The following is a 12,867-nucleotide window of genomic DNA, read 5'->3' on the forward strand; positions in this document are numbered from 1 at the left end:
ACTAGTGCCCCTAGGCTAAATAAAAAACACATCAGAATTTTGTGTATGAATTGATCAAGCCATACTGCCCCATGTACCTCGTGCCGGTATCTGATACACATGGGTCCCTACACTAAGCCCACACCGTGCCAGTCAGTGGCCACCAACCCCGCAGGCGTGCACAGCCAGGGAACGGGGGCCATGGGACGGCCCTGCGACCCCCATGCCACAGGACCAGACCCAAAAACACCACACCAGAACCCGGCCAGCACCGCCGGCGGAGAAGGTCGCCCCCAAGCAGCACAAGTCTGGATAAGGTATTGCGCTCACCATAGCTGCAGCAAACAGAATGGGAAAAAACAGGAGGGATTAAAACCATGTGCACTCAGGTGTCTCCTGCTAATTGCGGTCATGTGGGTCTCACCAGGAGGAGTGCAATACACGGAGAAAAGAGAGAAACAAAATGCGGTTCATGGTTTTAATCCCTCCTGTCTGTCCCATTCTCTCTTTGATAGCTATGGTGAGTGCAATACCTTATCCAGACTTGTGCTGTTTGGGGGCAGCTTCCTCCGCCGGTGGTGCTGGCTGGGTTTTGGTGTGGCATTTTTGGGTCTGGTCCTGTGGCATGGGGGTTGCAGGGCCGTTCCTTGGCCTCCCTTCCCTGACTGTGCACGCCTGCGGGGGTGGTGGTCACTGACCGGCACAGTGTGGACTTAGTGTAGGGACCCATGTGTATCAGATACCTGCACGAGGTACATGGGGCAGTGTGGCTTGATCAATTCACATACAGAATTCTGATGTTTTTTATGCAGCCGAGAGGTACTAGTATCAGCCATAGGTGTGAGGTGCAGCACTCTTTTTCTTCCCTGAACCGTATTTTGTTTCTCTCTTTTCTCCGTGTTTTGCACTCCTCCTGGTGAGACCCACATGACCGCAATTAGCAGGAGACACCTGAGTGCTCATGGTTTTAATCCCTCCTGTCTGTCCCATTCTATCTTTGATAGCTATGGTGAGTGCAATACCTTATCCAGACTTGTGCTGTTTGGGGGCAGCTTCCTCCGCCGGTGGTGCTGGCTGGGTTTTGGTGTGGCATTTTTGGGTCTGGTCCTGTGGCATGGGGGTTGCAGGGCCGTTCCTTGGCCTCCCTTCCCTGACTGTGCACGCCTGCGGGGGTGGTGGTCACTGACCGGCACAGTGTGGACTTAGTGTAGGGACCCATGTGTATCAGATACCTGCACGAGGTACATGGGGCAGTGTGGCTTGATCAATTCACATACAGAATTCTGATGTTTTTTATGCAGCCGAGAGGTACTAGTATCAGCCATAGGTGTGAGGTGCAGCACTCTTTTTCTTCCCTGAACCGTATTTTGTTTCTCTCTTTTCTCCGTGTTTTGCACTCCTCCTGGTGAGACCCACATGACCGCAATTAGCAGGAGACACCTGAGTGCTCATGGTTTTAATCCCTCCTGTCTGTCCCATTCTATCTTTGATAGCTATGGTGAGTGCAATACCTTATCCAGACTTGTGCTGTTTGGGGGCAGCTTCCTCCGCCGGTGGTGCTGGCTGGGTTTTGGTGTGGCATTTTTGGGTCTGGTCCTGTGGCATGGGGGTTGCAGGGCCGTTCCTTGGCCTCCCTTCCCTGACTGTGCACGCCTGCGGGGGTGGTGGTCACTGACCGGCACAGTGTGGACTTAGTGTAGGGACCCATGTGTATCAGATACCTGCACGAGGTACATGGGGCAGTGTGGCTTGATCAATTCACATACAGAATTCTGATGTTTTTTATGCAGCCGAGAGGTACTAGTATCAGCCATAGGTGTGAGGTGCAGCACTCTTTTTCTTCCCTGAACCGTATTTTGTTTCTCTCTTTTCTCCGTGTTTTGCACTCCTCCTGGTGAGACCCACATGACCGCAATTAGCAGGAGACACCTGAGTGCTCATGGTTTTAATCCCTCCTGTCTGTCCCATTCTATCTTTGATAGCTATGGTGAGTGCAATACCTTATCCAGACTTGTGCTGTTTGGGGGCAGCTTCCTCCGCCGGTGGTGCTGGCTGGGTTTTGGTGTGGCATTTTTGGGTCTGGTCCTGTGGCATGGGGGTTGCAGGGCCGTTCCTTGGCCTCCCTTCCCTGACTGTGCACGCCTGCGGGGGTGGTGGTCACTGACCGGCACAGTGTGGACTTAGTGTAGGGACCCATGTGTATCAGATACCTGCACGAGGTACATGGGGCAGTGTGGCTTGATCAATTCACATACAGAATTCTGATGTTTTTTATGCAGCCGAGAGGTACTAGTATCAGCCATAGGTGTGAGGTGCAGCACTCTTTTTCTTCCCTGAACCATAACTACTATAATACTGCTCCTATATACAAGAATATAACTACTATAATACTGCTCCTGTATACAAGAATATAACTACTATAATATTGCTCCTATATACAAGAATATAACTATAATACTGCTTCTATATACAAGAATATAACAACTATAATACTGCCCCCTATATACAATAATATAACTACTATAATACTGCTCCTATATACAAGATTATAACTACTATAATACTGCTCCTATATACAAAAATATAACTACTATAATACTGCTCCTATATACAAGAATATAACTACTATAATATTGCTCCTATATACAAGAATATAACTATAATACTGCTCCTATATACAAGAATATAACAACTATAATACTGTCCCCTATATACAATAATATAACTACTATAATACTGCTCCTATATACAAGAATATAACTACTATAATACTGCCCCTATATACAAGAATATAACTACTATAATACTGCCCCTATATACAAGAATATAACTACTATAATACTGCTCCTATATACAAGAATATAACTACTATAATACTGCCTCCTATATACAAGAATATAACTACTATAATACTGCTCCGGTATACAAGAATATAACTTCTATAACAGAAATTGTAATGTGCGGTGACGTCCCCCCGGCCCCCTCCCTGCTGGATCCATGCATTGCTGATAAGCATTACTATGGTGACCGGCATCCGCAGCTCAGGTGCTCGGAGAGCGTGCAGACAGCCGGCGCTGACACCTCTCACATTGAAGCTCAGCCTGGACTCCTGCTGTGGGCAAGATGACAGCCGAGTGCCAGCTAGTGGCGGAGAGATTCCATGTAACCCCTTCATCTCCACACTGTAGACACATGAATATACAGATGCTATGCGAAGATGAGCACATCTAATAATATTCTTATGTCTAATGGTTTAGGGGCATTCCTTCTCCAACACTTATCCTCTATCCTCTAGCCATATTGGCGGGTCACCCAGCTTTTCCAGAATCCTGAATAGCACATCCTTCTGGTGACCTTACCGCTATGTTGTTGTACAGTCTCATCCAATATCTGTAGGCCTGCTGGTGAGAATCTCTGTTTCAGCCATATAAGCTGTCACCCATATTAAAGGTCACCCAGCTTTTCCAGAAGCATGAATGTCTCATTGTACAAAAACATCACCTCACCTGCCATAAAATTTCTGTATAGCAAAGAAAGTCAGTATAAGGAGCTTTAGGAGCACTGACAGGAACCCCTGTGGATCAATATAAATAGTCACCCAGCTTTCCCAAAAGCCTGAATGGCAAGATTTCCAAGCAATCTCCCCTTGTATAGAAAAGATATTAGTTACTATTAAGGACTCTATGAGCACTGACTGGAGTTCCTTTGAATGCTATCATTACATCCATATAGTCACTCAGCTTTTCCAGGAGCCTGGGTGGCAAGTTTTACATAGTCTCCTCTGCCCTTGTATTGCTGTGTATAGAAAAGAAGGTTACTGTTAGCCCTGAGGATGTCCTGGCTGCATCCATCGAGCTAGTCATCCCTATAGGCAGTCACCCAGCTTTTCCAGAAGCCTGAATAGTCTTTAGGACTGCTGGTAGGAATCTTTGCTATTGAAGAAACAATGGGGGAGATTTATCAAACATGGTGTAAAGTGAAACTGGCTCAGTTGCCCCTAGCAACCAATCAGATTCCACTTTTATTTCCTCACAGACTCTTTGGAAAATGAAAGGTGGAATCTGATTGGTTGCCGGGGGCGACTGAGCCAGTTTCACTTTACGCCATGTTTGATAAATCCCCCATGTGCCTCCCTGTCTCCTGACATCCAGAGATGAAAGGTGTCAGTCACCCAGCTTTCCCAGAAGCCGATAGGACTGAACAGTAAATGTGACAGATATGTCTGGGGCTGTAGCTGTGCTGTCGCCCCCACCCCGGGTCTCAGCAGCCGATCTCAATCTAATCTGCTCATTAGACAATTAGTTCTGCGTGTTCAGTGACATGTAAGAAGACTCTCATCATGTCAGATCATCTCACGCCTATTAGTTCCCCCGGATTCTCTGCATCTGCTCCTATACACAGAGACCACCATCAGGACTGGCACACTGTAACACAGATGGCAGGCATGGCTAAGCTGGACAGTAAAGGTGTGTTCACACATGGCAGATACGCTGCAGATTTGTGGTACACTTTGATGAGTTGGTGAGGACTAGCTTACTGGGGTCTGAGTGCTGAGACTCCTACTGATCTCTAGATGCACTTTAGTGCACTTCACTCCCTGACTCGCAGCTCAATCCAACTTGTATCAGGAGCAGATTTACAACGAGCCAGGGAGTGAAGCGCACAGCCTAGTGCTTCTCCCAGTCATATCTAAGGATTCTGGGGGTCTGAGGCCCTGACCGGTCAAAACCTATTACTGTGTCTGTGTGATATGACAGTATTAGAGGGGTTGTACAGGACTATCTGATTTCTTCCAAAAACAGCACCAGTCCTATCCTCAGGTAACTGGGCTCCATTCACTTTAATGGAACGGAGGTGCAGTACCACACACTAACTGAGGACAGGAATTGCATTGTTTCTGGAAGAAATTAGCTGTATTTTTCTTACCTTGGAAATCCCTTTAAGGATGTGGTTCTGTCTGCCTAGTATCAAGAATTTTCTGAATGTACGTTAAATGGGTATTCCAGAAAAAGAAAGTTTAATCCAGTAAGTTGTAGTTTACTTTTATTAAAGTGCTTTATCTTTTTTTTTCTTTTGAAACAACTGGTGCCAGAAAGTACCAGAAATTTGTCATTTACATTTCCAGTACTTATCAGCTGCTGTATGTCCTGTGGGAAGTGGTTTATTCCTTCCAGTCTGGAGAGCAGGAGGTGTTTTCTATGAGGATTTGCTGCTGCTCCGGACAGTTCCTGACATGGACAGAGGTGGCAGCAGAGAGCATTGTGTCAGACCGGAAAGAATACACCACATCCTGCAGGACATACAGCAGCTGATAAGTACTGGAAGACTCAAGATTTGTTAATAGAAGTAACTTACAAATCTCTGGTACCAGTTGATTTGAAAGAAAATAAATTTTTCCACCACCTTTAAAGTGTCAGTCGTTTCAAAAAAAATTTGACCTGTCATAGATGGGGCAAGAACCGGAAGAAGACCGTGCTAAGCTCTGTGTCATGTGATCAGTTAGACTTATAATGAAGCCTGATTGATCATGTGACACAGAGCCAGGAAAGGATTGCTCTATCTCCCGGTGGGAAGGGTCTGAACACTCAGACTCGGACCGATAAAAACTTTTGACATGTTAAAAGTTTTGTGAGATGACAGTGCCACTTTAATGTTCTGTCAGTTTAGTTCTCTGCACATGCTCACTGCTGCCCCCTGTCAGCATCACCTAGATTTTCACACAGCCAGAGGCAAAAGAACTGGCTGTCATGTCTATTTCCATGTTATTCCAGCGCGGCGGCGCCCCCCTGCAGTGTGTGCCGTGTATATTGGCGTGTAGCAGCTGTGGAGCAGGAGAGCGTCTCGTAGCAGCGCAGGAATAGACGTGACAGCGAGTTCTTCTGCCTCTCTGGCTCTGTCCCACCTAGACCAAGACGTACCACTTAAAAAGTACAGCTCATCGCACGGAAAACACATCTGTAGACACAAAAAATAACAGAGGTCACAGTACGGTCATGTGTAAGAAGTAGTAGTAAAAGAACAGAAACTATATAAAGTGGACTGAAATCATACGCCAGGATCGTACCCATAGATCTGCATAAGAGCTGTAGACACAAAACGACAGACTACGTGCAATGATTTAAAATGTTATACTTTATTTACACAAAACCAGAGACCCTTTTAAAGGGATACTCCAGCAAAAAAAAAACAAATTTCAAATCAACTGGTGTCGGACAGTGCCAGAGATTTTACTTCTATTAAAAAAAAAATCTTAAATCTTCCAGTACTTATCAGCTGCTGTCTGTCCTGCAGGAAGTGGTGTATTCCTTCCAGTCTGACACAGTGCTCTCTGCTGCCACCTCTGTCCGTGTCAGGAATTGTCCAGAGCAGCAGCAAATCTCCATAGAAAACCTCTACTGCTCTCCAGACTGGAGAGAATATGCAATGTCTTGCAGGACATACAGCAGCTGATAAATACTGGAAGATTTGAGATTTTTTTTAATAGAAGTAAATGACAAATCTCTGACACCAGTTGATTTGAAAGTTTTTTGTTTTTATTGCTGCAGCACCTCCCTTTAAGGCATCATTCACATATTAACTAGGATTTTTTTTGCATTTCAGGGGGTTTGGTGTTTAGGCCGTTTGCTCTGTGGTAAAACTCAGATGTTATCTATGTTCCTCAGGTCAGTACGATAACTATGATAGGCAATGTATATAACTTGCTTTATTTGACTGCTTTAAAAAATGTTTTACTTAAAAAAACAAGAACCTTTATGTATTTAAAATTTCTCTATTCGGATCCTTACAACGCTTTACCGTGTGAGATCACCAATGTGATAATTCAACTTGGGCAAATTCGCATGCAGCGATAGTCAACAGGTTTATTCATAAAAATGGGAAAAGGGGGAGATATATATATATATATATATATATATATATATATATATATTATTTTTTTTTTTTTTTTTTTTTTTTTACACACTAATCTGTAGCTTTCCCCCACCTAGGGGGACTTCTATCAGCAATGCCAAGATTACTTATAGGGATTAATGCAGTACACATCTACTGCATTGGTCAATGTTTTCTTCACTGTACACAGCCTGAAATGATGGCCAAGCCGGGGATTAGCACCAGAAGACGACCCAGGCTGTAAGTATGATGGCTTGAATCACATCGCAGCAAGCAGTGGTGGTGCCTTGTATAAACCATTTAAATGCTATTGCCAGTTTTGACAGCAGCATTTAAATCGGTTTGTGAGCCCTCTCTGTACTTCCTTAATGGCACTTTGACGTTCCCTGACATTGTAAAACGTTAAAAATGACAGACGCTGCTATATACTTTCATGAAGGAATCTGTGGTGCAATCATGGCTCGTACTAGGACACGTCCGATTTTACGCCGGTCCGGAAAAGCTACAGAGAGTGTGAATAGCCCAACAGAAATGAATGGAATAGGTTTTAACTACATTTACAGAACGTGTGAATGAGGCCTAATTCTTCCTGGCCTTCCTACAGTCAGTAGTCTCTTGTATAGCACGTCAAGCTGTTTCTATCATATATTCTCTTATATGACATATCACCTCTCATGTTTGATAGAATCCCTTTAAAAGGGATGAAACAGAAAAAGCACACAAAACAAAGGAATTAGCAAAAAATCTGATAACATAGCTGCAATGACATCACTATAACCTGTAGTGCTGTTATAATGTGTGACGCCCCCTGCAGCTTTATCACATGAATTACAGCCCCAATGTCAGGAAGCTGCTCATACTACAATTCCTTCATCTTATATTGTAACAGGGGGCCAGACAGTAACGCCGACATAGCAGAGCTGTGATACCACTGGAGCGGCCCATTTACATCAGGGGGTCTCTGATACAAGGTTAAGCTGCGGAGGAGGGGGGCAGTGGTATAGTCCATATCCTATAATACTACAATAGTCCACATACATATAATACTGTACTGTATAAATAGTCACACCCGTGCAGATGCAAACAGTTGGTCCTTGGCTGGATTCTCCATTACATGCAGCAGGTCATCCGTACTCCCCCGGGGGGTCAGGGGTCTCTGGCTCCTGCAGAAGCGGGGAGATTTCTTCAGTTTCAACTGTGACTGTAAATGTCCTATTTTCTCTCCTGTACTTTCTGGCATAGTGGAAACTGAAGATAGTAGCAACAATGGAGGCCAAACAGCCAAAGATGGCAAAGTAGTAACTCTCACCCAGAGACAAGGTGTTTACAGGCGGTTTGATGATTTGGAAGAGCACTTCATGGTACAGGATACTATAGAGGTAGATGCAAAAAGCCACGGCTGCCGCAGATGAAACCACTGCAAGGGTACAAAAATCTGGGGTGTTAGAACACGTAAAATGTGGGAGAATCAGCAAAAAGTCATGTGACTTCAAACAGCAAGGCCCAGGAAAACAGAAATGTGTGGGCAACACTGACATCTGGTGGCCACACCGTGTACTGCAAGATCCAAATTGAGAAAGATAGAAGGAAAAGGGGGAGGAAGAAAAAGAGGAGGAGGAGGAGGAAGACAATGGGGGACATTTATGAAAGGTACACCAGAGGTGTACGCCAGGGAGAAGAAGCAGATTCGCCCCTTCTCCCTGGCATACGCCTCCCGTACGCCCGGCTCGCCCAATGGGTGGGCTGGGAGAGAGTGACAAGCAGGTGTAGATTTGGTACGCCGGCCGCAGATTCGTGCGTTCCCCTCTTAGCGAATCCTACCTGGAAAAAGGGGGCAGGGCGAAATATAAGACCGGTGTACTTGTACACGGGTCTTCATAATGTAGGGAATGATTTATATACTGTAGTTCTTTAATAAAAAATTCTCAGAACTGACAACTCGCCTTTAGGGGACATTTTCTTACTATTTTTTGTTTTAATAAACAAATGAGCTCAGGCATGTCTAATAAAACAAAGCAACCTTCATTTACCTTTCCCAATCAGGCCACTTCCGTGTTTAGATGTAATACTACCCCCCTCATAGAGGAGGGTTTGTAACAATTGTTTCCACTCTAGGGTGCGTTCACACGTACAGGATCTGCAGCAGATTTGATGGCGCAGATTTGAAGTTGCAGATTCAATGCAAAAACTCTGGGCCATCAAATCTGCTGTAGATCCTGTACGTGTAACTGCCCCCTTAAAGTGTCACTGTTAATTTTTTATATATTTTTTTGCAGAAATCAATAGTCCAGGCGATTTTAAGACACTTTGTAATTGGGTTTATAAGGCAAATATGCCATTATCTGCATATAAAAAGACTTTCCCCAGGTCACCTCCTTCCTCCTCTCTCATATTCAGGAAATCTCAACTCTTTTACATCAGTCGAGCCCTGTGTAACCTATGAAGAGGGGAGAAGGGAGATTAGTCACCAGCAGAGAACAAAGGATTACACAGCGGGACCTGTGTGAAAGCCGGTATTCAGAGGTCAGTACTGACTTCAGAGGAGATAGCCCGGTGATGTAGCTGTAAATTAACTCTTTGTTGTCCTGTTTTGGTGCCTCATCTCCCTTCACCCCTCCCCTCTCCATAGAGAACAATGAAGACAGGGGGGAGAGTATCAAGCTGCTTTCTCATGATAAAAATGCATTTATCGGCTAATAAACCCAATTACAAAGTTTCTGTACAAATCGCCTGTACTAAAAAACGACAGTGACACTAAGTAAACAGCCTGGCACACTGTAACAAATTAAGCAAAAAAGATCTGTGCTTCTGTTCAGACTGGATACATGTGTAACAAACCCTCAGACTGGATACATGTGTAACAAACCCTCAGACTGGATACATGTGTAACAAACCCTCAGCTCTCAGAAGTATCAGGACAGGATTTTAGCTACAGGAATCTTCACTGGCAGAGATTTTATAATGGCGAGGAACAAGAACCCATCATGGTAAATGATGGAACTGAGTGCTGGGTGCATGGTATCCGCAGGGCTGCGCAGTGTATGAGGAGTTACCTGTAATAAAGTGCAGGACGGGGGGCAGCAGGATCCCCACCAGACTCTTTATCCTCATGTACCTTGTCCCCAGGAAGTCAAGAAGGAAGGCGGACATGCCGATGAGGATGGAGACATAGCAGCAGGTGGCGAGCAGGACGAGGATGTACAGGCCGCTCTTATGGAGGAGATGGTGGACACCTGGAATTACATATAGAAAGGCAGAGGGTCAGAGATCGGGGGCACCAGATGACGTACGGCTTATAAGATGGGTCTGGTTATGTCACCTGCCCCCAAACATCTGCACAACTCAGCTATGGAGAAGCTGGGGGAGAACTAATATAGCTGCCATACCTCCCAGAGTTGTCACCCAGCTTTCCCAGACCCCTGAATGTAATGTTCCCTGTACCTGTGCATATATGGCTGCATAACTTGGCAATTCTGACACAGAGTTATGGAAAAGCTGGATGACCACCGTACAATAGCCACCCAGCTTTCTCAAACCTCTAAATGCAGCATTACTTGTCCTTATACAGCTATATAACTGGGAATATTTGATATATATATATATATATATATATATATATATATTACAGTATATATGTGGAAAAGCTGGGGGTCATTAGCAAGACCACCATACCTCCTATAGTTGTTACCCAGCTTTCCCAGACCCCTGACTGTAAAACCTGTCCCTTATATGGCTGCACATCTGGGCATATCTGACAGCGTCATGGCAAAGCTGGGTGTCCAATGGTATTATGGTATCCAGGCAGCTCTATGTGATGGCAGCCACCCAGCTTTCCTAGGGACAGAAGAGGCTGCCTGTATATAACAGTGTGTAAGCTATATGTGATGGCAGCCACCCAGCTTTCCTAGGGACAGAAGAGGCTGCCTGTACATAACAGTGTGTAAGCTATATGTGATGGCAGCCACCCAGCTTTCCTAGGGACAGAAGAGGCTGCCTGTATATAACAGTGTGAGCTCTATGTGATGGCAGCCACCCAGCTTTCCTAGGGCAAGAAGAGGCTGTCTGTATAGATCAGTGTGAGCTCTATGTGATGGCAGCCACCCAGCTTTCCTAGGGACAGAAGAGGCTGCCTGTATATAACAGTGTGAGCTCTATGTGATGGCAGCCACCCAGCTTTCCTAGGGACAGAAGAGGCTGCCTGTATATAACAGTGTGAGCTCTATGTGATGGCAGCCACCCAGCTTTCCTAGGGGCAGAAGAGGCTGTCTGTATATAACAGTGTGAGCTCTATGTGATGGCAGCCACCCAGCTTTCCTAGGGACAGAAGAGGCTGTCTGTATATAACAGTGTGAGCTCTATGTGGTGGCAGCCACCCAGCTTTCCTAGGGACAGAAGAGGCTGACTGTATATAAGTGTCAGTTCTATGCACGGTCATGTGACTGTTGCTATGGTAACCACCCTCCCCCACCTCTTACCAGGGGGCTCGGTTAGGTTGAAGCCAAGGTGGAGTATATAGGCGGCTCCATAGACATAGTTCTGCCGCTCCACCTGCACCAGCAGCCAGGCGGGATCAGCCAGGGCCGTGCAGGCGCACACCACCCCCAGGCCCTGCATGAAGGCGGCGGCCATACAGCGCTCAGGGACGGGGGAGCCCGCAGAGGAGAGCGCCGCATCCCCCTCCTCCCGGCCGCCCCGCAGCGCCATCTTTTACTCTTCTTCATTCGCGTTTACATTTCCGCACTCACTTCCGGATACGTCATCTTCGTGCGCCTGACTGCACCAATGAGAGGATGAAACGTCATAGGGCGGGGGAACCAGCTGTCATAACAGGGGGCTTACTCCATCTGGTGGTGAAATGTAATATTACACCAAAGCTTCTGGCTCTGTCCCTTTTATCCATGTATACAGTATGTATACGCATGGTGTTGGGACCCCTACACATTACACAGTGTCTGCCTGGCTTTTTGCAACAGCTGGAGGGCCGAAGGTTCCCTATCCCTGCACTAAGACTAAGTTCACACTGCAATAACCTAGTATGCATGTTTACGTTCACGTTTGAGTTTTTGTGGGACATCTATCCTTGTACTAAGCAGTCTAATTTGTGGGACTATTCTAATGGGGGGTTGGCGTTTATTGTGTTCCATTATATCGTGTGTGGGGTTTATTGAAAAACTGCACAAATAAACTCGTCATAGTAATTGCGTCTAAGTAAAGAGTACCGACAGTCCAAGTCACGGTTCATCTCCCCACTTTGGACCACTGTGACGAGCCAGAGGGACCCATCATGGCCTGGCAGGTCACCGACCATTTCAGGGAGATACAGCCAGCCACAACCTAAAAGCAGGTAAACCATCACACCTATGTGCTGAACCAGCACTGGCGTCAGGACCGTACCATAACTGGCTGAGCTGTACTATACCACCGACCAGCCACCACAGAAGTGGCGGCACCAGGGACGACCAAGTAAGTGGCCACATGAGGTCCAGTCATGCATCTAAAGGAACCCAGGGCCCACTACACCAGCATATGGTGTCACAATGGGTCTGAGGATCTCACCCTGGTACCTAATGGCAGTCAGGGTGTGGTGTCCCAGCACAGGGTACTTGTTCCTGGCAAGTAACTCCCTCAGTAAGTAACTCCCTCAGGTTCACACAAGTGGGAGATGGTGTGTTTTTGCCACTAGTTGTCACTACTGTTTTTTTTTATTTTGTACTATGAACAGCTGAAGAAGCAGAAGGGTTAACTGTTTTATGTCACATGTTATGTATTGGCCAGTCACAGGTGCAAGTGCTTTCTCTGTCCTATCCAATCTTCTCTTTTTCACACACACTCATGGAGCGTTTACACGTAACGATTATCGTGCAAATTTGCGCGATAACGATTGAATTCGAACGATAATCGTACGTGTAAACGCAGCGAACGATCAAATGACAAACGAGAAATCGTTCATTTTGATCTTTCAACATGTTATCAAATCGTCGTTCGCAAAAAATTAGCCGA

The 12,867-nt window shown here is 45.8% G+C and overlaps 1 protein-coding gene across 1 annotated transcript; it reads right to left on the minus strand.

The window, feature by feature from the left end:
* Window positions 1–6,091: 6,091 nt before the first annotated feature.
* LOC138796702 (transmembrane protein 127-like) lies at window positions 6,092–11,636 on the minus strand. The gene is made up of 3 exons (XM_069976346.1): window positions 11,343–11,636; window positions 9,921–10,100; window positions 6,092–8,284 (listed from the first exon to the last, which is right to left on the minus strand). The coding sequence occupies exons 1-3, from the start codon at window positions 11,569–11,571 to the stop codon at window positions 7,992–7,994; spliced, it is 702 nt and encodes a 233-aa protein (XP_069832447.1). The 5' UTR covers window positions 11,572–11,636; the 3' UTR covers window positions 6,092–7,991.
* Between the last annotated feature and the right edge of the window lie 1,231 nt (window positions 11,637–12,867).

This window comes from Dendropsophus ebraccatus, chromosome 7 (assembly GCF_027789765.1).
Source record: "Dendropsophus ebraccatus isolate aDenEbr1 chromosome 7, aDenEbr1.pat, whole genome shotgun sequence".
Lineage (NCBI taxonomy): Eukaryota > Metazoa > Chordata > Amphibia > Anura > Hylidae > Dendropsophus > Dendropsophus ebraccatus.